The sequence below is a fragment of the Prionailurus viverrinus genome, chromosome B1, assembly GCF_022837055.1.
Source record: "Prionailurus viverrinus isolate Anna chromosome B1, UM_Priviv_1.0, whole genome shotgun sequence".
NCBI lineage: Eukaryota > Metazoa > Chordata > Mammalia > Carnivora > Felidae > Prionailurus > Prionailurus viverrinus.
Genome location: NC_062564.1, coordinates 61,450,066 through 61,477,879, shown reverse-complemented (window position 1 = coordinate 61,477,879; position 27,814 = coordinate 61,450,066). Strand labels below are relative to the sequence as shown.

The window sequence follows — 27,814 nt, the reverse complement described above, 5'->3', positions numbered from 1 at the left end:
TAATCTAAGATATGTATCTAAACATAAAAGACATCCTGGCATAATCATGTTACCTAATTCGCTTATTACTGTAATTAATTTTTGTATGAATTGTCCCATTATCTAAGCTCTCTTATTTAGTATTTTAAGAATCTAACCAATAATAAATATCATGTTTAAAGTACACTGATTATAAATATGTAATGATTTTAATTTAAAAATAAAATAGATTCTTACCCTGATCGAAGGCCTTTCCTGGACTCCAAGTGTGGAAATAATCATCCTAAGGAAGAAAATAATGTGAATTGAGTGTATACGAGTAAGTAAATTATAAATATAGAATAAAATATGAAATACAGAAGCTGAATACAAACCTCTACTTCCTGCAATGGCAAGCAGCAAATTATAAAAAAAAAAAACAAATAAATAAAAAAATAAAAAGAGGAACAAGAGAGAAACAATAGTTATCAAAAGGGAACACACTGTTTACATGTTATAGAAATGTTTTTCAATAAATGTGTTCATTTTCAGTGCAAGTCAATGTTTAGTATAATAATTTAATTATTCTTCATTGTCACTTCACCTAAATATTATAATGCAATACTTTCAGTTGCAATTCAATGTGCAATAGAACATGCAGATAATTACCCTAAGCTAATAAGCTATGAAGGTATCTTACCAGTTTCCAGTTATACAGCTTCATTTTTCCACTAGTACAATAGTAAATGAAACCATCAATAGAGCAGCAATAATACCAAGTGAGTCTGCACTAGCCCATATAGTATAAGTAGATTTTATGCAAATCAGTCACATGATAATTGAATATCTAAGGAGTTCATCAAAATGCAATTGGAAGCTTGAAAGAAAAATGCATACCTAATTAAATCTTGCCTAAAGTTGAAATCTTTAATATGGAAAAGAATCATTACAATATACTTACTGTACATTTAGTAAACATGACTATGACTATACAACAGTAATGCGGGGCAATGTATACTGAAAAGATTTTTTAAAAAGCAAAGCACATTGACTAACTCTATTGTATTTACTGTTTTACCACCCTTAGAGCCGTGTAGATGTCCCTCATACATATCACATTTTATGGTAGATAAAACATACTTAACTGTGCAAATTAATAAGCTGTATCATCATTTATGGTAGATAAAACACACTTTAACTCTTCAAATTAATAAGCTATTGTCACTGTTGTGAGAAAGAGCAGAAAATCATGGTGAGGCTCCTTGATTGAACATTTCCTAACTCCACACTCTTAAACATACTAAAGTGAATGCATTGGAAATCTACAGAACCCAGGGAATCCAAAAAGGTCAAGTAGAGATTCTTTGAATCTTCATTCTAACCTCTTTGCTAATAACTCCGATGTTCAAAGAGGAAAATGTTGCACATTTTAATTACAGAAATAAATACACTTCCCTATTTTACTTATTCAAAAATTTTAGGGGTGCCTAGCTGGCTCAGTTGGCAAAGCACGTGACTCTTGATCTCAGGGTTGTGAGTTTGAGCCCCCACATCAGGCGTAGAGTTTCCTTCAAATTACAATATTAAAAAATATTAAACTGTTGCAAAAGTTTTTCCTTATTGTGACTAATCACTCACTCATCACCACCTTCCCACCTTACCAATTTCAAATGAAAGGCAAAGAAGGAAGAAAGAAAACTTCAGAAATTATTCCTATCAATCTTATATTCAGATTGAGGTAGGGTTATGTGAAGACAGTGGTATATTATGGCTGTCTCCATTAGTAGGTACTGCAATAAGTTATCTAGGATCAGGTGAAGGGAAGATCACACAACTGGATAACTAAAAACTTATTGATTACTTAGTCCCTTCTTAAAATATCTTTGTAAAACCATTACAGAATAATAGAATTCTTGGACATTAAACTTTCAAACTAAAGTCCTCCACTCAAGTCTCAAAACTTTGGCTGAGAATCACAATGCACTCATTTAATAACTTTTGTTTTTTAAATTACATCTCGGTGTGTGGGGATGATGACTACTAGTCATTCCACACACGGGGAGGAGTTGGAATTTCTCCTGAATCATAACAAAACAAAACATACAATGAAAACTAGACAATGAGAATAAGTGGTGGATTTGGAGACAGGAAAACTTAATTTAAGTCTGACTTTAGCACTTATTAGCTGCATCATTTTAGAAAACGATGTAAAACTCAGATTCCTGCGACTAAAGTTGGAGGGAAAATACCTTCCTATATGGCAAAGGTGCTGTGGGATTAGTTATAAAAAATATAAATATCTGTACAATATGCAACATAAAAGAGGTGATAAAGCATACTTGCTTATCGAAAGTGCCAGCTTCATTTCTGTTGGTATGTTTGGGCAACATCACCATTGGCCAGCCTCTCATTACTGCTAACGAAGTCCTTTAATTTTTCTGGTTCCTTAGAAAGGACCATGAATTCCTCAAAACATTTTTGAAAGTGATGTCCAAACTGCATGCCTTCCCAAATATCAAATGTAAGATGCGGTGAACTTTTTTAAAGCCTATCATTTATGATTGTAGTTAATGCAAGAAGGCAAGTTTTCTGCTATCACCTCAGACTCATCTAAAGTGGTACAGCTATCAGCGACATCCCCCAAGAAGATGTGGGTAAGTTTTCATTGCAGTAGTGACTCCACTCATAAAATATCAAACAGAAGTAGAACGAGGAACAGATGTGAGACTAACATCATTAGCACTGAAGCTCAACAATGTGAAAGCAACATGTTGATGCCACACAGTGTTTGAAATCATCAACATCTATACGGATTAGCAGGAATTAATTGGAGAATATATATATATATAATATATATATATAATATATATATATATGTCCATGGCAAAACCTCAGCCATATTTAATTAACTCCCTCAGAATAATACAGTCATCACACCTGTCAGAATGGCTAAAATCAAAACTATTAAAAACAAGTGATGACAAGGATGTAAAGAAAAGGGAACCCTCACGAACCATTGGTAGGAATGCAGATTGGTGCAGCCACTGTGGAAACATTAAAAGATAGAACTACCTTACAATCCAGTAATTGCAATCCTGGGTATTTATCCAAATAATACAAAAAGCACTAATTTGAAACGATATATGCACCCCTAATTTATTGCAGTACTATTTACAATTGCCCAATTACGGAAGCAGCCCAAGTGTCCAATGATAGATGAATGGATAAAGAAGATGTGGCATATATACACAGTGAAATATTAGGCAGTAATAAAAAAGAATGAAATATTGCCATTTGCAACAACACGGATGGAGGTAGAGAGTATAATATGAAACAAAATAACTCAGTAAGAGAAAGGCAAAGACCATATGATTTCATGCATATGTGGAATTTAAGAAACAAAACAAATGAGCAAAGAAAAAAAAAAGAGAGAAACCAAGAAAATGACTCTTAACTATACAGAACAAACTGATGGTTACCAGAAAAGAGATGGGTGGGGGGATGGATGAAATAGATGAAGGCGATTAAGGATACATTTACCATGATGAGCACTGAATAATGTATAGAATTGTTCAATCAGTGTATTGTACACCTGAAACTAATATAACACTGCCTGTTATTTATACTGGAGTTAAAATTAAAAACTTGATAAAAAAGTAACAAGCTTTATCTTATTTGAAGTACACCATTTTCCAAGATAGCTTTACAAATAAGAAATTTACATCTTGGGAAAAAAAAAGATTAACACGGTCATGTTGGGTTACTTTGGGGCCATAGCTATCTAAAGATTTATAATCATAATGTGAAACATGAACCTAGTTCTTTTGGTTAAGTCAAGGGCAATGTCAATGTCTGGCCATTGTGGGGATCTGAAACAGCATAGAAAAGCAAAGTAGTTTGCCTATTAGCTATTTTTAGATATTTTTCTTTGTGTTCTCACATCGCTAGGCTTTTTTTTCCCCCGAAAATGGTTTCACCTCATTAAATCTTAGGAATTTTGCCAGAATGAGAGATAAAAGTGTTTTCACATAAGTGTTCATTCAGGCACAATTTCTTTTGTCTCAAAAAGCTTTGTGTAAAAATTGGTTGTTCTCAAGCTTCAATTTAGATCACAAATAAGCCAACCTGGGATTTCAAAAACAACTATAAGAAATACCCCCAGTTGGAGAAGTTCAGGTTCAGATGACACATGCACATCAGGAATTATGAAGAGTGTTTCTTCTGGTCCCTTGTTCTCTTCAAGGGAGGAAAGATTGGGCCAAAAGTCCCACACTGAAAGATTCTATTTATTCCCAAGGAGCAAGCAAACCAGCAAAATGTCTACATTTAGGGGGAACATGAAAGATAGGAAGATCCCTAATTTTTAAACTTTCAACAACAATTTTGTTTTTTGATTCAAATCTCCAGAATCAAAGCAAAGGTAAGTATAATAAGCAACTGCTCCACTTATTGGCAGAAACTTGGTTAGCCTTTCTATACGTACGCAGAAGTAAAACACTATTGGTTAGCCTTTCTATATGTACGCAGAAGTAAAAACACCATGATGACAATTGTGTGAACCCAACTTGAAGAGTAGGAAGGTAAATTTCCTAGGATTTCTGTATTTCGTGATTATGTTCCCCAAACCCTGTCAGACAAAACTTCAAAATTTCTCTACTAACATTAACACTTATTGTTTACTGTGCTTCAAAAGCTAAGCTAAACCGTGCGGCACAGCCACTTCTATAAGCTAAAAAATAGCATTGGAAATCTGTTTTTTTTTAATATGTTATCTATTCCGACAAACTTATTTACATATCTCACCATACTATGGGAAGAGTGGCTTGTATAGTAGTTAAGCCAGTAAATTCCACAAAAGGGGAAATTTCCCTGTGTAGAAAAACTTAACACATGACTTGATCACGAGATAGAGTGAGTAAACTTTGTCTAGATATAAACGAATTATCTATTTGAGACAAACTATCTGCTTCAGGCCCCCAAATGTCACATTTATTATCAAAGTACCACTCATTTTTCCAAGTGATGTCCTAGGACCCTGAAAGAATTCATTTGTAACACTTTGGTGAGCCCTTTATTTTCCAGAAAGCACTTTTGCTCCCTGACTTACCACAGATTAAACACATAAATAAAATGAATTGTGCAAAAGGGCAATGCCATTGAGGGAATTCCTCAATTGTCTCTGAAAATCTCTGCAAATTGAAGTTAAATGCCTTCAGAATATATATGGCCACTTTTACTTTGATAAACAAAACTTGTAATTCACTAACTAACACCAGGGAAAAGCATAAAATATACTTAGTCTTAATAAATGAAATAAGGACTTTTAAATACTGGGAATCTTCTTTATAACTATAAGAACATTAATACACACAAAGAAATTGAGAAAAACAGTGGCTTGGAGTCCTATTCTCTCACCCTATACCAGGAACCCTTATAAGCACTTTACTCTCAGCATCTGTAAGAGGTAAGGGTTTCTAATATCACTCTTATTTTATAGATGAGGAGGATGAAGCAGGGAAAAACTAAGTATTTGGTAAAGCTTGCATGGAAGGTTAGAAATAGAGGTGGGATTTGAACTCCAGAAGTGTGGCCCAGGGCCTGCATGCTTAAACATTTGACCATACCACAAGTCAGCAACTGCGGCCCATGGGCCAGACCCCACCTGTTTTATAACTAAAGTGTTATTGGAACACAGCCACACCCATCTTTTTACATACCTTCTATGTAGGCTTGGGTGTTTACAAGGGCAGAATGGAGTAGTTATGACCGAGACCATAAGGCCAAAAAGTCTGAAATCCTGCCAAGCTGGTCTTATACTGAGAAAGACCCCTGTACTACTATCCTATATTGTTCTTCCCCCCATAAAAGAACACTTATTTAAAAATTAGAAAACAATAATGGAATACCGCTCTATTTCCACATAGGGAAACAAAATTTTTTGAATGAAAAACGTGTTTAAGGTGTTTAATGTTCTGTATCTTTGTGATTGAACCCTCAAATCATAAAGCTTATAAATTTTCCAAGTATTTCATTTCCCCCTTCTGACCATAAGTCTATCATCTAGCTTTGGATATAATCTACGAATGGGTGTTTCAAATATCAGCACAAGAAATCAAGATACATAATTTTGAACTAACTAAGAATGATGATTCTCAAAATCTTTATGACGCAAAAAAAGTGTTTTAGGAACAGGTTGCAAATGTGTCCTCTGTATGAGCTCAAGATCCTCAATTTGAAGTGAAAAACAAGGAATAAATTAAGATAAAATGCCTGTAGGTATTATAAGAGTTTTTCTAATCCTAGGACATTTCTCACATTAGTAAATCAAAGCTATAGTTACTGTTCGCTTATTGGAGCAAAATTGTAAGGTATTAATAGAAAACAGTAAGTAGCAAATAAGTAATGAAATATTAATATTTTCCTATTTATTTCATATCTCTTTAGTATTTATAACAGTATTTCCTGTGTTTTCATAATTTGTCATTAAAAAAAACTAGGTAACTGAATATTGAGTACAGTTCAAATATAAGAATGGTTCATCATATCAAATATAAATAAAATGAATTTATATGATATGAAAATGTTAAACACATACTATCAGTCTGATATAAATCTTTACATATACAGTCAGTGAAATAGAATACAATTCAAAATATAAGCTAAATGCTGTGTAAAGTGAAAAAAATGTTAATCATCATAAATGAAAGCAAAATATTTATTATTTTTAGGATGTGCTATCTTTTTATTTTAATGTTTATTTACTTTTGAGACAGAGAGAGACAGAGCATGAACAGGGGAGGGGCAGAGAGAGAGGGAGACACACAGAATCGGAAGCAGCCTCCAGGCTCCGAGCTGTCAGCCCAAGCCCGAAGTGGGGCTCGATCTCACGCACCGCAAGATCGTGACCCGAGCTGAAGTCGGACGCTTAACCCACTGAGCCACCCAGGCGCCCCTAGGATGTGCTATCTTAAAAAAACAAAACTGTGTTAGTTATTTAATTATTGAGTCAAGAACGTATTTTTGTGATTTTTTTCCTCTGTAACACCAAAAAATAAACTCTTCAGATTAAGGAGTAGGGAGAATATATTTATAAGTTAACTCCAGTTTTTTCAGCTGGGTTTTTTATCATGGCTAATACCTGTGACTATCTTTTTCAACATACCTATTTTTAAACACAAACTGGAAGCTGTTTTGTTCACACTGCATTTTCATTTTTGTTTTGCAGGCAATTTTTTATTTGTTTTCATTACTTTTATCATTTGATGTCATCATGTATACATGGAGATTCTAATGCACAGTTGCTATTATCTACAGTAAGAGTGTTTATGTTCATAGTTCACTGGTTTGCAAAATCTTTGACCCAAAGTACAATTTATTCTTGCCCTCCAAGCTTTGCTTTGTGGCTATTCTCTTCTCCTTGATTTTCAGAATTACAGAGAAAAGAAAACTTTCTTTAAAAATGATCCTTTGCTCAATTAAAAAATGTAGTCATGTATGTATCTTGGAGTCTGTCCCAATATTTAAGTTTTAGATTTCACATGTCTGAAAACACTCATGGAACAATAATGCTATCAAAAACATCAACACGGTAGTTTTTAAAAATAGCCCAGGATACTAGAGAGTTACAATCAGTAGTAAAAGATTATACGGAAGATAGTGGTTACAAAAAGTTGCCAGAAATCCATTTGATTCTCTGTGCATGGGTCGTAGATGAGATACCTCCTTCTCTCTTTAAGAAGGGTGGATGAGTTATTCACGGCTGCATACTAAATTATGCCACAATTTAGTGGCTGTTTGTTCTGACAGTTTCCAAAGGTCAAGACTCTGGGCATGCTGAGCTGAGTGACTCTGCCTGAAAGTCTGTCACAATGCTGCAATCAGGGTACCAGCCAGGGTTGCATTCTCTTCTGCAGGCTTGACCAAGGGAAGATCATCTGATCTTTCATACAGCTTTTTGCCAAGTTTGCTTTCCTTCCTAACTTTTGCACTGAGAGGTTCAGTTCCTCACTGGCTCGGTTCCTGTTCTTGCACACGGGCCTCTCTGCAGGGCAGCTCTCAACGTGGCTTTCCTTAGAGTGAGGACTCTTGTCAGAGACTGAGAGAAGATGTCTAATATAGAATGCGGCCTTTTTAAAGCTAATTTCAGAATGGTATCCTACCACTATTTCTTGGAAGTGAGTTATTAGGTCCAGAAAATGCAAGCACAAAAGCATGAATACCACATGTGGGGATCATCAGGGGCCATCTTAGAGGTTCAATACCAAGATGGGGTGCTGGAAACTCTTTTCCTCATTTGACACTTCATTACTCTATTGTCAAGATTTTTAAGAAAAGGAATTTCAAATCCCACTCGTGTCTTTAATTTCAGGATTCAAAAAGCCTACTGTGTATACCTGTACTACATATATAGCAGTGTTTCAAAAACTATGTGTGGTAAAGAACCAGTTTCATTTTTCCAAATCTACTGCAGAACAAAAAGCAGGGGAAAAAATTAGCTACAAACAGAGAGGGAGGGAGGCCAACCATAAGAGAGTCTTAAATACAGAGAACAAACTGAGGGTGGATGGGGGCATTGGGGAGAGGGGGAAATAGGTTGATGGGCATTGAGGAGGGCACTTATTGGGATGAGCACTGGGTGTCATATGTAAGCAATGAACCACAAGAATCTACCCTCAAAACCAACAGCACATTTTACACACTGTATGTTAGCCGATTTGACAATAAATTATATTTAAAAAATTTTTAAAGGACAAAAAGGGAAAAAAGACAATAAATTGAATTGTTTGAAAAATGAAATAAAAATATACACATAAAACATAAACCCAAATTCACTACTATTAGAGTTAATCAATATATGTTTTTTTCTCAAACTGCTTTGGCATTTCTTTCAATCTTTACTCCCTGTTTCTGTACTGATTCCACACAGGTCGCAGACGAGCATTCAAGTGCAGACCATACCTTGAGCAACACTAATCGATGTGATATAGGGGATGCAGTTAGACACAAGCCTCCCAAACTTCATGCATCTGTGTTTGCAGTTTTTTCTGATGAAATTATATGAATCCAATGAATAATCAAATGTCTCATTTCCAAAAGTTTGAAAAATTTTAGCTCATTAGGCAGTTGTAAAAATTACATTAAAATAATATTTTCCTTATGATAATAAAAATAAAATCAATAACAATAATTTGTTTCTAATTGGTATGTGATTTAGGACACACATCAGTTCATTCTCACTTCCCCTAGACTACACTTATCAAAATTCAAGAACTGTCAACAAATTTAACCATGGGAAAATGTGTTTGTGCATTAAAGCATACACCAAGATAAATCAGAGTAAAATTTTATGACATAGGTAATATTATGAAGAGTCGTGTGCTTTATAGCTCTAATTAAAATAAACTACACACAGTAGAAAACATTAAATAACTCTTAAACGACACATGATAGAAACCAATACAAAAATTACAATCTGCATGCATGCTAATAGACTCTTCTACAATAAGCAATCTACAGAATAAACAAATTTTTAAACCAGTGCAAATTGCTTTTCTGAGGTGTCCACTAACTAATTAAACTTGTGCTTCATTGTGAGGCTTTTTTTTTTCATTAGGCAATATAATAGCCAAAATATATAATTAGGAAGTCAGAAAAGAGTAACTTTAGATAGCAGCAGCCAAACATTATAAACATTTTAAATTTATAGTTTTTTTAAACAACTTATATCGCTATTTCACACCCTTTTAGAACTAAACCAGTGAAGATGTATTTACCATAGCTATATCAAGTCCACACAAGAGACTGAAGAAAATCTGACACTTACATGTAGAAGTGTGCATGGAATTGAGTTGATATTCGGAAAAGCGCATTAAAATACCTCCCTCGAAATCAAAAGAAAAACCAAAAAGTTGTATGGTTTAAATTCACCCACTTCATTTTATATTAAGCAAGGCAGTAAATAATATATGCACTTTAAATAATAAAATATGATATTCCTCTGTAATTTATTTTATGATTTGACAGAAATCAATTTTGAAAGAATCATTCTCAAGAAGTATGCATGCAAATATGTACACAAACATACACTTTTCACAATTCCTTGGATTTGCAAATAAATCTACATTGCTTACTACTTCTCACTACGGTTTTCTTATCCTTAAAAAAGAAAAACATAAAAACTATCGCTCGAGTGCGGAAATGAAACTCATAAGGAAATGCACAAGATGTTCTCACCTAATTGCACTTTGTAGCTCGAATTACCAGAACAATTTGAAGGAAACAAGATTCATTTAGAATAATCTAATGTAAAGCAAGAAATATCTATAATACATGCGTTTTAAGTTGAAAAAAAAGAAAGTTTCACACATCTGAGATATAGAATATATAATTCTGCTTCCTTTTTCCTTCTTCTGAATGTACTCAAAAACAAACAATTTTTAATATGGCTCAATGGTAGTGTTTAAAAAATAATATCTAGTTTTCACTAGAGATGAAAATACATAGACATGTTTTTCATGTAATTTACAGTCTATAAAGACACAGCATGGCAGGAACACAGCATAGCTACATACAAAGTGTTAAATCTGCTTCATCCTGATATATTCAGGGTCAGAGAACATAGCCTCACAGTTCATAGTTGTAGCTTGAAAAATGGCAAGCAGAGATGTTTCACGCAGAAGCACCAGCAAATTAAAAGACATGTAGGCAGACACTAGAAAGCACAGAGAAGTCAAGTCTTGCAAACTACAAGTAGTTCAGAATAAGGGATCCTACTGTAAGCAAGTATCCATGTGTGCCAGAATTGCTTGATCATAATTCTGTGGGGGGCAAGGGGGGGGGGGGCAGGTATGTTAGAAAATAATGATGATGGGTGGGTGGTATAGTGACAGGCAAGATTGCTAAGCAAACAGGCACACTCATAACCGGACTTGCCACTGCATGATATATTTTTTTTCCTCGATTTACAGATTCAAAGCTAGTCGAAATGTTTTAAGATTGCCACATGGCTTCTACAAACACTAAGATATTGGTATATTTGCATAAGTCCTTAATACCTACACAGAGTCCAGAGTCATAGAATAGTAACAATAATATTAACTACAACCTTTAGTAATTACTCTATATACCAGTAACTCTTCAAACACTGTAATCACCCTGTGATATGGGTGTAATTCTTTACCTCAATTTACAGATGAGGGAAGACTATGTGACTAGTCTCCCGACCAGGGACTATCAGATACAAGACTCAAACCCAAACGCCCTGTTTCTGGAGTCTGTCCTCTTAATCATTTTTATTATGCTTCATTTTCCTAAAATTTAACTTCGTTAATTTCCAAATGCAAGTAGTAATCTGCTATGTAAAATAATTTAGGAACTCCAACCTAAATTATTTTTGCCCCCTGATTTATTTATCATGCTCCAGTTCTAAACAAGAAGGTAAAATCAGTGAATAAAATAAAGTGTCATTATCTTTCTGGAGCTTAGAGTCTGACTCTGGTGCTATTACACGGAACAGTTCTACATAATGTTTGTGAATAACAGAGAGGTTCTATAATCACTGGAAAGATACCTTTTGAATTTCTAAATTTATTCTATTCTAGTTTTATTTGTTTCTCTAAGTGGCATTTGGGCAAGTGGAAAGAAAGAAAAAAAGAAAGAAAGAAAAAGAAAGAAAGAAAGAAAGGGGAAAAAGCATGCCCTTGCTTTTATAAGAGTATATGTGCAGAAATCTTAGATGCAAGTTCAAAAATACTGTCAAATCTACTGTGAATTTCTTAAGTACATTTCAAAAACACAAAACTAAACCTTGTTGCTTTCTTCTGCAAAATGTGCTGGTTTTCCTAAGTTTCAAAACTATTAATGACTTTTCAAAGCTTCCCACAAAATTGTTTTGTCAGTATCCATTCATGAGGAATGACCTATATCCCTTGATAGAACCTAATTTATGGTCCTTGCTGTGTTTTCTTTGAACATTCTTGGATTTAATTATCTGGAATAAACTGTTCCTCTTGACAAGAAATACTGTTTCTTGGTTTTATTCCACATCTATAGAAATTTAGAAACAAGCTCCAACATGGAGGGGGGGCAATCTTTATAGATTAAACAAACCAAGAAAATAAATGTTCATGGAGCATGGTGAAAAGAGCCATTTCCTTAGTTTTAATCAGTGATTAGATGCCAAGAACACATAAGAAAAAAAAAAAAATCAAATGCAATAGCCAATTTCTCTGTGTTGTGTGATTAATATTGCCAGTCAATTGAATCTTGTAAGCAGTTCAGAATGTTGTTAATTACAGTCCAGGGGAAAGCAAATTCAATATCAAACACTTTTAAGCAAAAGTAAATAGGATTTTATGGTGTTAGCAACAGCAATGTGTTTCGAACAGTGTTGAGCTACTTCATACATTAGCATAGTTGTTCATGGACTTGGTGATAAGATACCTAAAATGTACTCTAATATAGGTATTAAATTAGATCAGAACTCTGCCAGTTTCAGGGTGTGCTATAAAGAAAAAGGATTCAGACAGTTGAAAAAGCAGTGAATTGTTAAAAATCACTGTAATGGAGAATGTAAGAAAATCTATCTGGGGGAGCAGGTAATCCCTTACCTAAAAGAACTCTTACAAAGTGTATCGATGGAAAATTCTCCTTTTACAAATGTTCTCCACTCCTCCAAGTTCCTAAACCTGGCTATTATTCATGTTTTCACCCGTAGAGATAACCATATTTGTCTCTAATAATCAATTTCTTCTTCTAAGACATTCCACATTCTAAAGTGGGAGAAAGGTAGTTTCCCGCCAGGATAATCCCAACGTAGTGACTTGTGGTCTGTTGTACTAGGAGCTACAGAAATGAGAGAGTTTAAGGAGGTCAAGTGGCACTGGGAATGCCACCACCAAACAAGTTTCTAACGTTCCCAGCAATTCGTTATTTGGATTGATAAACTCTCCTTTTACATTGCAGATGTCCCCTGAGTGCACGCAATCAGTCATTCCTAAGAAGCAACTTACAACTTATAGGAATATTGTTAGTACTAGATTCTCAGTAATGAGAATGGCCTTTCCTCCTATCCCTGCACCAAAGGGAAATATAAAGGTCAAGGTAAATTCATAAGTGATTTTAGGAAAGCGGAGCCCTGGAAAGAAGTCTAAACAGAGTGCTTGGAAATCCAGGGTGCAGTTTGAGGGGATCGGGTTAAGTGTGAGATACAGAAGCGTAAGTGAAATGGCAAAAATCTATCACCTGCCATGCAATTTTGTCTCAGGTTTGGGGAATGAAACCACATCATTTACCTCCACCTACCTGACACTGGAAAACAAGCTGTGATTATTTCCTGTCAATGAGGATAGGTAGAGGCTCCCACATGGAAAATCGAAAGGAGTCATTGTGATTGCTATATTCTACACCAACTTTTTATCTTGTGTGGATGATGATACCCCATATTCTGGGGCAAGTCTTTGAAGCTCACCCCATAAACCCCTGTTCTTGCTATTATTCTGGCTTTTGAGGCAACATGGTATAGCAGAAAGTTTAGGAATAATACAGACATGGATAAAATGTCTAGTTCTACAATTAACTTTTAAAGACACTGTAAAAGCTATACACTTTTAGCTTCAATTTCTTCAAGTGAAAAACTCTGGATAATATCACCTTTACAGGGCTTCGTGGATATCAAATGAGGGAACAAGAAAATATACCAACCTCAGTTTCTGACATTTAATGAGCTCTCAAATACATAAAGCTTTGCTGCTTTCTTTTGACTCCCAAGTAATTCTACATTAAAAATTGTCATCACTCCCCTGACAATGAAAGTTAATACTTTCAGAGCTTCAACTCTTCATTCATTCATTCACTCACTCACTCATCCATGTAATTGCAGTTTGGTGTATTAATACATAAGATGTTAATGCATGGTTACTATTTTTAAAAAGACAACATTGTCCCATTTAGAGCTCCCTCTCCCCCCGAAACATTTTGTTTAAATAAAACCCACAAGAGCAGAAAAGTTCTTTCACCACAATTTCATGTTCTGCCAATTAAACCTCCCTCTGGAGAATGTGAATGGCAACTGTCTGGACAACTAAACATTCGGAAGCAGGAACGCCAGTGGGAATACCTTGGAAAGAGAGAGGCAATGTCAGAGCCAAAGTTAGGAGAAAGCCAAAAGGATGCCTAAGCAAAACCTATGGCCAATATAAAGTTGTGAAGGCAAAAAAAAAAAAAGAAAAAAACATAGGTACTGAATAAATGAAGCAGTGGGATCAGAGAAACAGCACAATTGAGTCATATTAAAAGATAGGGGAAAAAAAGAAAAAAACAAAGCAATTGGCCAGCTCCTGTCTCATCCTGAATAGCATTCCTTTCCAACTTCCTAATGACAAAATGTAGTATGGTTCTTGCTCCTCCCATGAACTCCCTGTGTGTCTTTCTTATCAATACATGCATCTCCACATCCAGTATTTAATACTTAAGGTACCAGAGGAAATTTCTATCCTAACAAACAGAAGTCTAGCAGATAAATAATCTGAATCATTTACTTTAAAATCCTTTGGTAAGAAAAGTCTGCATCACAGATAACTTGACTTTTGTATAAACCCTGGGGGTGAGTAGTTAGTATCTGAATTACCCTAAACAAGAATCAACATTGTAGGGACAGCTAGGTAGTCATTGCAGCTTTTGTGGTGAAAATCCACATAAGATAGTCCATTAATTACCATAAGATATTTATATGTCGTATATAAAGCCCTTGTGAGGTCTGTTTGGTTCTGTATCATCTCTTTTCACAGAGGAAGTTGCCCCATATGACCAGATGTTGGGGCTGTTCTTTCCTCTTCATCAGGGTTTGAAAACTATAGTCCACAGCCCAGAAAAAGACCCACTGACTGTTTTGTAAATAAAGTTATATTCGAACACAGCTCATTTGTTTACATATTGTCTTATTGCTTCTTTGGGGACTTTAACAGCAGTTTAGTTGTGACAAAGACTACATGGCCCAGAAAATCTAATATATCTACTATCTGGCCTTTACAGAAAAAGTTTTCTAAGCTGTGCGTTACATCACTGTGTTATCCTCAGTGTGAATCTTTCCAAGCAAGGCACTTGTCAGATTCTGAGGATTAAGGATTCAAAGGTTTTCAAGCACATAAGAGCAGGTTGTATGAGTTTTTGTGCCTGCTTGCTAAAATTAATTGAACAAATTTGGTAGAATTTGGCCTAAGACTTTCTTGTTCTCTCTTCTTGGTGAGGTTGGGGAAGCAGGGGGTCCATATTGTCCTATAATGAGCTTTTTTTTTTAGTAGAAAATTTTATTATCCTTCCTACTAATGACTCAGGATTATAAATTTCTACACAAAAATACGTTATTTATTTTATTTTATCTTTAAAGCTTGTTTGTTTGTTTGTTTATTTTTAATATAATTTATTGTCAAATTGGTTTCCATACAACACCCAGTGCTCATCCTAACAAGTGCCCTCCTCAATGCCCATCACCCACTTTCCCCTCTCCTCCTCCCCCCATCAGCCCTCAATTTGTTCTCAGTATCTAAGAGTCTCTTATGATTTGCCTCCCTCCCTCTCTGTAACTCTTTTTTTTTTTTTTGCCCTATAATGAGTCTTAACAGTAGCAACACCAATTCCAAAAATGTGACAGGCTAGCGGGGCTTTTTTTTTTTCCCAGAGACAGAGCAAAAGGAGAGAAAGAGAGGGAGAGAGGGAGAGAAGAAAGAGAAAGAAAGAAAGAAAGAAAGAAAGAAAGAAAGAAAGAAAGAAAGAGGAAGAAAGAAGCGAAGAAGGGAGGCATGGAGGGAGGGAGGGAGGGAGGGGGGAAGTGAGGGAGGGAAGGAAGGAAAGGAAGGAAGGAAGGAAGGAAGGAAGGAAGGAAGGAAGGAAAAGGAAGAAAGGACAGTCCCAACATCTAGAACTTATTTGACTTTGTCTTGATCTTAATACTAAATATTATTGTAAACTTCTCTGTTCTACAGCTTAGTCATGTTATTCTGTTGGATATTAACAATTTCATAAAATGTCTGCTTCAAAGTCACTGTATAAAATACAAAATACAACACATCCTCCTCTCTTGCTAAATAAATGACTGTTACTTCCTTACTAATTATAGCTTTATCCTTCCTGTAGACTATTCTCCCTGTAGGTAAGATCTGTTGAGATAGACAACCATAGAGTTGTCTCCATTTTCTGTCAACACTCAATCCAAAGTGTATCTCCAGTTCCTTAAACTCTTTCTTTTTAAAAGTTTATTTATTTTTTTCTTTTTGAGAGCAAGAAAGCAGGAGGGGCAGAGAGTGAGACACAGAGAATCCCAAGCAGGTTCTGAGGCTGTAAACACAGAGCCAGACACAGGGCTCCATCTCATAGACCATCAGAAAGAGTGAGGGAGGAGCAGAGATAGAGGAAGACAGAGAGAATCCCAAACAGGCTCTGCACTGTCAGTGAGGAGCCCAATGTGGGACTGGAACTCATGAACTTTGAGATCATGACCTGAGGCAAAAATCTAGAGTCAGAAGCTTAACCAACTGAGCTACCCAGGCACTCCTCCTGAGCCCCATTCTAAGATAACCCAATAAAAGCCAAAACTGATCAGTATCTTTATAACATCCTCTTATTGGAATACCCCACAGTTTGCCATGGTGTGTATTCTCTCTTGCTATAATGGTTAATAATCCCAACCTGTTCAACTCTTGGTGTTCCTAATGGTACCTGGAAGAAACACACTGGCAGTTTGTTTCCCAGTACTCTTATCTATGACATAGCCAAGTATACAACATGGTCTCTGTATGCAGAGACTGTTAAACTTTGGGAAGTAGTATATCACCATTTTGTTTATACAATAAGACATAGCCCTTCATTTCAGATTTATTGTATGCTTGCACTCAGGGCAGGCCCAGCTTAAGACTTTTGCTAGTAAAATTTTCTACTTGAAACCCTCTAGTCAAACTGGGTTATACAACTGAGCAGAGTATAAATGAGGCTGCATGAATGATGTGAAAATCCATTAACAAATGTATATTAGGATTAATTTTAGAATGAAAGTGATAACCTAAAAGAGGAATAGAAATTCATAGAAATTCTTGGTTTTCTTTGTTCTTATTTTTCTGAGTATCAGTTATTATAACACTGGGGTGCCAGAAGTTAATTTCTTTCACTGTGGGGCATTTAAACCTAAATTGATACTTTTTTTTCAGTTAAAATAATTAAATATTAAACAGTGACATATCATGTGAGTTAGACTGAGTTTTCTAATGTTATGAAATGTCTGTAACTTCAGACCATCAATCAGGGGAGTCAGCTGTTTTCCAAGGTCACTTCCAAGTATGGAGAACAAATCTGCTTGTGAAATTTGGAACTTACAAAGGTCATCCTGGTATGATCATTGGGTTCGATTCTCATGTGCTGCTAATACACTTGCATAAGAACTCAATCTTAGGTTTCTAAATCTTCAGTTAAAGAAAAGTTGTAAAAAGATACTGGCAAGAATTATTTGAACATGTTGGAAATTACAATCTCTATTGGCCTCCAAAGGAAGAGACAGATAACATTGGTTCTACCATAAGAAACTACTGCACATTTATCCTCCCCTATCAATTTTTGTTTTTCTCTGTAATATTTTCCTTTTCTATATGTCTCACTCCTTTATATTTTTTTTTCCTTCTCTGAGAATAAGCCTGCTATGGTACTCTATGTCACTGAACAGCCCTGAGGTTAGTACACTGATGTCAACAAAAATCTACATAGAACTTGCATACTCTAGAAGTATTGTCTTGACAGCTGTTTTTACAATTACCCTTACCTATGTGGACTGTGTAGCCAAAAATGTCATAATAATTACTAGTATGGCTTTTGGTCTTGAAATCGCCCTAAATTCCCTTTCATAGGAAGCATGAAATCTTATGGTGACCCAGATTGAAGGAGGACAGGAGTTCCTTCAAGTGCCTACCCTGCTGATACTTCTCTCTGAACCTTGGTGTCTTTGGTGAAAGTCAGAATAAAGACAAATTTAAATTACACATTTATTAGTAGTGATCAGCAAGAAATTATAAATTTTAAAGTCCCATACTAAAATGTTAAATTGTGACAGGGTGAGTTATAAATATATCAATGATGAGGACAATCATAAATAGGACCCTATTACATGACAAATATATCTATATTTTACTTTTTTTAATATTTATCCATTTTTCTGAGAGGGGACAGAGCATGAGCAGGGGAGGGGCAGAGAGAGGGAGACACAGAATCTGAAGCAGGCTCCAGGCTCTGAGCTGAGAGCATAAGAGCCCAGTGGGGGGCTCAAACCCATGAACCATGAGATCATGACCTGAGCTGAAGTAGGACGCTTAACTGACTGAGCCACCCAGGCACCCTTATGACAAATAGCTTGTATGTAGAAACAGCCCTTGGAAGTTTGGTTTGGCTCTGTGGGCCTTATAAATTAAAGAATCCTTTTTTGCTTCCCTCCCCTACTTGTATCCATGGGGGTCCAGGATGATCAGTTTATTTGACTGAAAGCTTATATAAGCCAACCATGTGTCATGGCTAACAATGTTTTCAATTAAGAACTTTAATGCCATCTAATGTGAAGGAGCAAATGTCAGGTTTAAAAGAAGTTGTGGCGCCTGGGTGGCTCAGTCGGTTGAGCCTCCCACTTCGGCTCAGGTCACGATCTCACGGTCTGTGAGTTCGAGTCCGGCATCTGGCTCTGTGCTGACAACTCAGAGCCTGGAGCTGCTTCAGATTCTGTGTATCCCTCTCCCTCTGACCCTCCCCCATTCATGCTCTGTCTCTCTCTGTGTCAAAAATAAATAAACATTAAAAAAATTTTTTAAAGGAAGTGATAACCACAGTTTCTTCTTCTCTGGTCTCATTGTAGAATCCAGAAAATATGTCTTCTGAAGAATGATTATAGGAATTTGGATGCTTACCTTAAAAGAAAAAAAAAAAAGGTCTTCAAAAGAAAAGGGAAAAAAAATAAGGGAGAGAGAAAAAAGCCCAAAAGACAGTTTCATTTATTATTAAATTGTTTATCAAACTGGACAGAATTGTGGCAAGTACGCAGAAAGGTTATATTGGCTGTTAAAAGGCAAGAGTTAAATTTAGACCAAGACTACTATATTCATTTTCAACGTTTTTTTCCAAGATGGCCATTTCCAAGATGTATGATGGTTTTAAAATCAAGCAATTTGAAATTGAAATACATGTTTCCTAACTTAATAGCGATTTGACTCAAGTCAACTATTTAATCACTTTGTGTCAATTTCCTCATTTGCCGAAAAGTGTGATAGCCAACCTGGAAGATTGAGGTGAGGATCAAATGGGATAATTTATGTAAAATTTCAATTACAATGCCTGGTGGAGAGTAAAATTGCTTAATATGTAGATGAAGAAGAGGAGGAGGAGGAGGAGGAGGAGGAGGGGGAGGAGGAGGATATAACTATCACCACATCAATACAGGGACCAGAACTAGGATCTCTCAGGAGTTACAAACCAACCTTTTGTTTAATATGAGGAAGAATTTTCTAAACTTTTAACACTAATATTACGATGGTTGCAATTCTAAAACTGTAGGTATTATTATTTATTTAATTGGAGGCCATTTTTCTCTTACTGGCAAAAAAGAAATATGATGAAATTTATGCTTTACAAAAATAAATTAAATGATGTGGTTGAAGATGTGTCATTGTCAAAAAAGGGGGAATCCATTGTATACACACATTCCAGCACATCATGGACTCTCACTTTGTGCCATATTGGGTCCCAAAAATACATTCTCTTACCATCTCTACTTGGGAAGACACTCTCCATTTTCTAAAGACCCCATATAAATGTCAACTCCTTTGGCATTATGCTACGTCCATACGACCTCAACATAAAACTGATATATTTTTTTCACTACATTCCCAGAACATAAACTACATCTCATTGTGATGTAGATATTTATGTCAAACACATCACGACATGCTACATATTGTAGATGCTTAATAATAAACATCCATTGTTAGTTTCTTTCACTACTTAGATGACAATGATAATGCAGAAAGGAAGGACAGAATAAGATATTTGGCCTAATTGGATAATAGAAAGTATTTAACTTCTCATTAAAAATTTTATTTTTACATGTCTTTACTAACATATTTAAGTGATCTTTTGTCTTATTTTATCTATTCTTTAACAAATAAAATAAAATACTAAAATTAATACTGAGCTCATTGGTTTTAATATTTTCTCAAAGACTATAGGAAATAAGATACATTACTACAATAGCCCATCAGAAGAATTTAATTTCAGTTTTTGTTTTGTTATTGCAAAATGAGCAACATTAATTACATCGTGGTTTCATACAATAAATTCATTTATTGGAGTGAGACTTCAGTACTCTCCAATCAGGAAAGATCAACAGATGAGACATAACAGAGGTTAAAACCAAAGGATGCCATAGTGAAGTTTAAATTGATTTTATTTCTGTCATCCTTTTATATATGAAATAGACAAAAAAGGATCTGGCTTTGGAATCACACCAGTCGGAATATAGTTCTGAGTTTTGCCAACTGTGACAGGCTCTGTAAGTTGGAAAGTTACCTTAAAGTTCCTGATTTGTCATGCTTACAACTATTAGATGGGAATGGCAATCTTTTTTTTTTTCTTTTATTTCACAGGATTTTTGTAAGAATGAATTGTCTTTTATTCTCCCAAGCACTGAGAAAGTGTCATTAAAATAGTCACTATTTTTCTTCTGTTTAAGATGGAAGTATTCACCTTCCACATGTGTTAGTCATATGCTATCTTGCATATATATCTAATTTACTCTACTGAAATGAAAAGCTCCTAAACAGACTGACAAACTCATATTTTTCATATTTTCTACATTCCCTAGCACAATGTCATGCACAAACAATTGATTAAGAAATATTTGACCACAGAATTAGAAAATGATATAACAAATACTATTTCATGTATGACTTTTTTAACATCCCAGAAATTGATACACATTGTGGGTACTTCATAATAAATGTTCATTTTTGAAATACACTTACACAGATTACAATAATGTTACAGAAAATTCAGAATATATTTGACTTAGCTGCATATATAGGTACATAGTTAAGAAACATTTCCTTAAATTAAATTACCTAGCTGATTTATTGGCACACTTTTATTTATTACTCATGTAATGCATATTCTGATCCAAAAGTATTTGAAGTAACTTAATATTTTAATTCATTTAATAATCATAACAAACCTAGAAAGTATGGGTGTTACTATCCTTTCTATAGATGAGAAAACTGCAACATAGAGATTAAATAAATAACATGCCCAATATCACAGTTCATAAGTTTCATAGCCAGAATCCAAATTTAGGCAGAGTATCTTCAGTGTCTGCTTTCTTAACCATTACATTATGGTGTAATATTTCAAAAAAAAATGTATTGTCACTACCTTTCAACACAGACTGTAATTTTTCTGACATTTGTAATAAACATATTAAGGTTACTACAAGAACTACTGATAGAAAATTTACCTTTTCTACTACTAGTGGCAACAGAACATACTTCATCCACAAATCTTTCCCAAGAACATCTCTGTTCTTTTTCCCCTAGGTGCTTAAACAAATCTTACAACATTTCTCACAAAATAAATGCTGGGAACCATTCAGTCTCATTTAGAACTGCTCAATGGTGAGCACCTGCCATCTGAGATTGCTCCTGCCATAAATCGCCCCAGGTTATTGACTTTATTTCAAGTTATCATATATAAAGTAAACACCATTATTGACATGGAAGATAGTTCATTTTCTCATGTTTCATTTACTTTCCACATACTAGGAAGCTAAAATGGCGTTTCATGATAGAATTCTGGAGCACACTGCTTCAGAACATTGCCTATTTATGATCCAAATGCAAGCTTTATGCTTTTAGTTATCACATCTGCACTTAATAAAATCAGTGATGTAAATATAGATTTTTTTTCTTTTTTCTCTTCTTCTCTTTTCTGTTTCTTGTTTTCTGTTAGATTTTTATGGAATCGAAAGCTAATAGTTATACACCATGAACGCATGGACACTAACGGGATTTTTGAATGATGTCATTCAAGAAGCAGTCAAATTATTCCAGAAGAAATATTTCAGAAGCAAAAAGAAAGATGACTATTTTCTTAATTTACCCTAAAGATGACATATAACTAGTATCATTTGAAGTGTGTTGCAGAAAAATTGACATATAATGGATGCCTTTAGACCTTCACAACCTTAAGTTCAAGTGAAATCACCTGGAGGATTTTTATAACAAAAGTCAGGGACCAACCCTCAGTGGTTCAGATTAAACTGGTCTTGAGTGGGGCCTGAGAATTTGCACTTCTTCTGCGTTTCCTGGTGATGCTGATGATCCTGTCTGTGACTTCACTTTGAGAGTCACTGCTTATGGATTTTAGAGCTTAATCTAATCTTAGAACTCTGATGAGGAATGGCCACCAAACTTTAAAAACTTTTTTTAACCGTGAAGGAAACCACATAGGTTGTCTTGCAAATAAGACCTTTGAAACATTTATATTATCTGAATAAATCCTTTGCCCTTTTAAGGTCAATTCAGCCATACCTCTTCACAGTTTTTTTGTTTTGTTTTTTGTTTTTGTTTTAATTTCAGAGTAGCTGTTAACTACAGTTGATAATAATTCATACCTTCTCTGCTCTTACAGTTTTATTAAACAGGTTGTAAATATTTGGCTTAGTTTTTGTCACTTAAATATGTCCTTATATGCTACAGGATGAATTGTTTCTTATTATAGTTATTGTTGGCATGTCAAAAACCAATATTAATTGTATTCAATAATTTGTTAATTCATTCAATAAATATGTATTAAATTTGTACTTAGTTATTAGGTACTGGTGCTACATGAGTGAAAAAATAATAAATAAAATCTTCTCATGTTTAATTTATAATAAAGATTAAAAATAGCTTTAAAATAGAATATTTGAGATAGCATAGATAAAGAGAACAAAAAGAAAATAAGACATCTGGGATGTTGCAATTTCAGATAGGAAATCTAGAGAAGGCTTTCCACAGAGAGTGACTAGTTAAGACCCTGTAAATTTCATCTTTCTTTTAGAATTTTAGTTTTCCAATTTTTTTTCCTGATTTTTAAAAACATCAACTTAGAACTACCTATATGATCCAGCAATTACACTTCTGGATATCTATCCAGAGAAAACAAACATTAGTTCAAAAAGGTATATGTATCCTTATGTTCATTAGAACATTATTTACAATAGCCAAGATAGGGAACCAACCTGAGTGTTCACTGATAGATGAATGGACAAGGAAAACATCATAAATGTTTTCTTATAAAACAAATAAGATAAATGAAATCTTGCCACTTGTAGCAAGATGGATGGACCTTTTTAAATAAGTCAAGTAGTGGCAAATATCACATGATTTCACTTATATGTGGAATATTAAAAAACAAACAAACAAACAAACAAACGAAAACGAAACCCAGACTCATAGATACAGGAACAGAGTGGTGATTGCCAGAGGGGAAGGTTGTAATGGGTAAAAGGGATCAAGAGGTAGAAACTTCCTGTTATAAAATTAATAAGACATGGCAATAAAAAGAACAGCATGGAGAATACAGTTGACATTATTGTATTAGTTTCACATGGTGACAGATGGCAACTAGACTTATAGTAACCATCTTGCAATGTATACAAATGTTTTATCAGTGTTCTGTACACATGAAACTAATGGAATGTTGTATGGCAATCATACTTCAATAAAAATAAAAGAGTATGGGGGCGCCTGGGTGGCGCAGTCGGTTAAGCGTCCGACTTCGGCTCAGGTCACGATCTCACGGTCTGTGAGTTCGAGCCCCGCATCGGGCTCTGGGCTGATGGCTCAGAGACTGGAGCCTGCTTCCGATTCTGTGTCTCCCTTTCTCTCTGCCCCTCCCCCGTTCATGCTCTGTCTCTCTCTGTCTCAAAAATAAATAAAAAAACGTTAAAAAAAATTTTTAAAAGAAAAGAGTATGCATTAGTGAATTAGGAATTATTTTCCCCATTTACAGATAAGGGAATTGAGGCTTAGAGGAATGAGTAATTTGCCTGAAGATACAATGTTAGACATGATAGAGCTGAGCTTTGAACTCAGATGTATTAGACTAAAGGGTTCTTCAAAGTCATATTGTAATGGCTTCTTTTTCCAATATTGAAGTAAAGGGGATCCTCTATGGTGAATCGTTTTAATCACATTGTGTTTTAACTGTTTATTTAGTTGCCCCCCCCCCCAAGTAAATACCGAATTCCTTGAGGGCAGTCAATGTGCCTTTTGTCTGTATCCACAGTGCCTAGAGCAGTGTCTGGCACCTTATAAATCCTCAATAAATCTTTACAGAATGAAAAAAAAAATCAGGTTTTGGTTTGGTTTGTTTTGTTTTGTTTCATTATTTTCTAATTCTTTTAACCTTTGCAAGATACAGAAGTTATTTTTTAATTGGTTACCTTTGAAACTTTACATGCCTTTTAAACAAAGTCTGAAGTTAAGGTCTTGGCAGCTTCAGCCCATAATCCTTAATTCTACCCAGTCGGCACATTTAGGAATTGTTATATCCACAAATAAGACTTCTAAAAAATTAAATCATGCCTGCTTTATTTTGTCAGTTTTATTGAGGCATAATGTGCATGCATAATGTTCATTCTTTTAAGTGTACATATAGATCAATGAGTTTGGTCAAGTGTACGCAGATATGTAAATACCACCACAATCTAGACCCAGAGCAGTCCTGTCATTGAAAACGTTCTCTCATGACCCTCTGTTGTCAATCTCCTTTCCTGAGGCCTTGGTGCCTCTTGACCTGTGTTCTGCCCCTATAATTCTGTTTTTTCCAAAATATTATTTAAATGGAAGCCTAGACTATGTAAACTTTCAATTCTGGCATTTTTCCCTTAGTATAATACTTTAAGGGTTCATCCATATTATTGCATGTGTCAGCAGTCACTCTTTTTTTTTTTTAATTGATGACTAATATTCAATTGTATGTTTGTAACACAACTAGTATATCCATTCAGCAGCTGAGTGACATTTGGGTAATTTTCAATTTGGGATAATTATGAATAAAACTGTGATGCATATTTACGACATGTTTTTGTGTAGACAATTGTCTTCATTTCTCTAGGATAAATACTTCAGAGCAAGTAGGATTGCTGAGTCAAATGATACATGTAGGTTTAACATCATAAGAAACTGACAAATTGCTTTCCATATCGGTTCTACCAGCTTACATTCCCACTAGCAATGTATATGAGCTATAATTGTTCTGCATCCTCATCAGCACTTGGGATTATTTTTTCTTCCTTGCTACTCTAATAATACTGGTATTTAATGGTATTCAATGGTATATAAGGGTATTTCATTTTAGCTTTAATTTGCACTTGCATATTGATTAATATAGCCACCCAACTTTTCATATGCTTATTTGCCATCTATATTTCTTTCTTGATGAAGTCTAGGTAAATACATTTTATCATATAATATTTCTAATTTCTGAGGAATTATAAATAGATATGGATTCTGTAAGGTATTTTACTAACCAATATTTTATGTTATAAGTAAAACCGAGTGTTTTAAAATCTAAAACTAATAAGTTCATAATTAACATTATGTTCCAACAAATAATTCAGATCTAAGTAATAAAAATAAGGTTACAGTAGAAATAAGGATATATCTCAGATATTAAGCATCACTTCCTTTAAAATTTTAACAACTAATCAAAATCAGGCAGCTTCAACCACATAAAAATGCTCCTGATTCCTTTCACTTCATACTCGGCCACTTACAAAAATTAAATATGACAGTTAAAAACATCATGTGTTTCAAGCATGCCACACTAAACTGCTACAGCTATCCCCTAAGGGGTTGACCCTAAAAGTCTCTCTGACTTACTTTTGCCTCAAACAACAAATAAAAAATGTATTCCACTCATATTAATGACTAAAATGTTAAAATAAATATAAATATCACAAAAATAGTATATTATTGGCAATGAACTGTTTACAAGGATTAATCAGATACTGTTATTATTTGATAATCAAATATTAAATGTATGATCAGAGATATTGAAATTTAGCATGGAAATTACTTATCCTCTGATAAGCTTACAGTGACTCTCAGAGCTTGATTTTTTCATTTTTCAAATATTGACATCACTATCCACCTCACAAGGTTATTCAAAATATAAAATCACTCTCTAAACTAAATATTGATACTTAAATATTAATGCTATTTCTATTCATATACTATTAAAAAATAGGAAACTCACACCCCTCACTAGGATGTAGTTTTATTTAATGGAAGAGTAGACACAAATTTTTGTGAGTTGTATGCAATGCTGCCATCAGAAACAAATGCTCATTCTTATGGATCATAGAGAATAACATAAAAACTCTAATTTTTGTAATATTGTGGACAAATAATATTGAAATTCTAAGAATAAAGACAGTGAAAATCTTCCGCCTATCCATTTCTCCTTACGCAGTTTCTAATTATGTTATGTTCTATGAGCAAAAATTTCTAACCTCATAATTTGCCGAAGAGTTACAAAATGAAATTACATACATTTTTCCCTCTAATGAGAATAGTCAGACAACAAGAGGAAGAAAGAATTTGAATAATAATATAATAGAGCAAGAAAGAAAAGAAGGAATTAAATTTTTTTGTCTACAAAAAGTTAATGAAAGTGTGTAGAAGTTTTAACTTAGTCTGTTACAGCAAACATTCGCTGATTACCAGTTATGAGCCATACACTTTGATGGGTAACAGGAGTTAAGATCATAAAACTTGCATATATCCATGAGAAGACTAGATAGTCTGAGAGACTTTGCCTCCATAAAATATCCAGCTAATGGATAGACTATAACAAACATACTATTAAATGTATTACTGAACTTGCAAGAAATCTCCAAAGGCAAATACATACATACCCAGCCCCCCCCCCCCCCCCACACACACACGCCACATTTAATGTTAAAGCAATACACTGAAGGAAACACAAAATTAGGCTTCTTTGGAAGAAATGACAAGTATTAGAAACCTAAAATCTCAGGATTTTTTAGCCACATAAGGAGTATAGTAGTCTAATTTCTGTGCTTGCATTATTTAGAGTGCTTGAGCTAGAGGCTCTAAAAAAAAGTCAAGATACTTAAAATGAGTAATCACATGTAATAAAAGGTTGAGCTGTAAAAAATCTAGTACAGACAAAAATAACCAGTACCAGATCCTCTTTATGAAAAATAAAATTAACAATGGCAATAATAATAGTCTGTGCTATAATTTGTAACCATAGACTTTCTCTCACATGCACCCCATGCATTAATATGCACTAGTAACACTTTCTAGGAAACCCTAAACTGAGATATCTAATTAAGGTAGACTCAGATAGCAAATCTTCTTTAACATAAAAACATGACCAAAGAAAGTTCCTCAGTACTCCCAAGACTAAGTTTAACAAATTCATATTTATATAACCAAACATGAAGAAAAAAGCCAACGTGACCAAGACTAAGACAAAGAGGGACACCTGGGTGGCTCAGTTGGTTAAGCGTCCAACTTTAGCTCAGGTCATGATCTCACAGTTCATGGGTTCAAACCTCATGTAGGGCTCTGTGCTGACACCTCAGAGCTTGAAGCTTGCTTCAGATTCTGTGTAGCCCTCTCTCTGCCCTTCCCCAGCTCATGCTCTGTCTGTCTCTCTCTCTCTCAGAAATGAATAAACATTAAAAAAAATTTTTTTAAAGACTAAGACAAAAGAAACACAACTAATTAAAAATAGAATTTAAGTCTTCAAGGGGCGCCTGGGTGGCTCT

At 34.6% G+C, this 27,814-nt stretch overlaps 1 protein-coding gene across 3 annotated transcripts in view; it reads right to left on the bottom strand.

Moving 5' to 3' along the window:
* The window catches only part of SPOCK3 (SPARC (osteonectin), cwcv and kazal like domains proteoglycan 3), a 491,467-nt gene that overhangs the window by 327,901 nt on the left and 135,752 nt on the right, over positions 1–27,814 (bottom strand). For 2 of the 3 annotated variants that reach the window (XM_047857662.1, XM_047857660.1), the window contains exons 3-4: positions 354–362; positions 217–262 (exon numbers count right to left, since the gene is read on the bottom strand). In XM_047857662.1, the coding sequence (XP_047713618.1) occupies positions 217–262; positions 354–362 (55 nt within the window). The remainder of the gene's footprint in view (positions 1–216; positions 263–353; positions 363–27,814) is intronic. The other variant, XM_047857661.1, reaches the window with a different exon arrangement.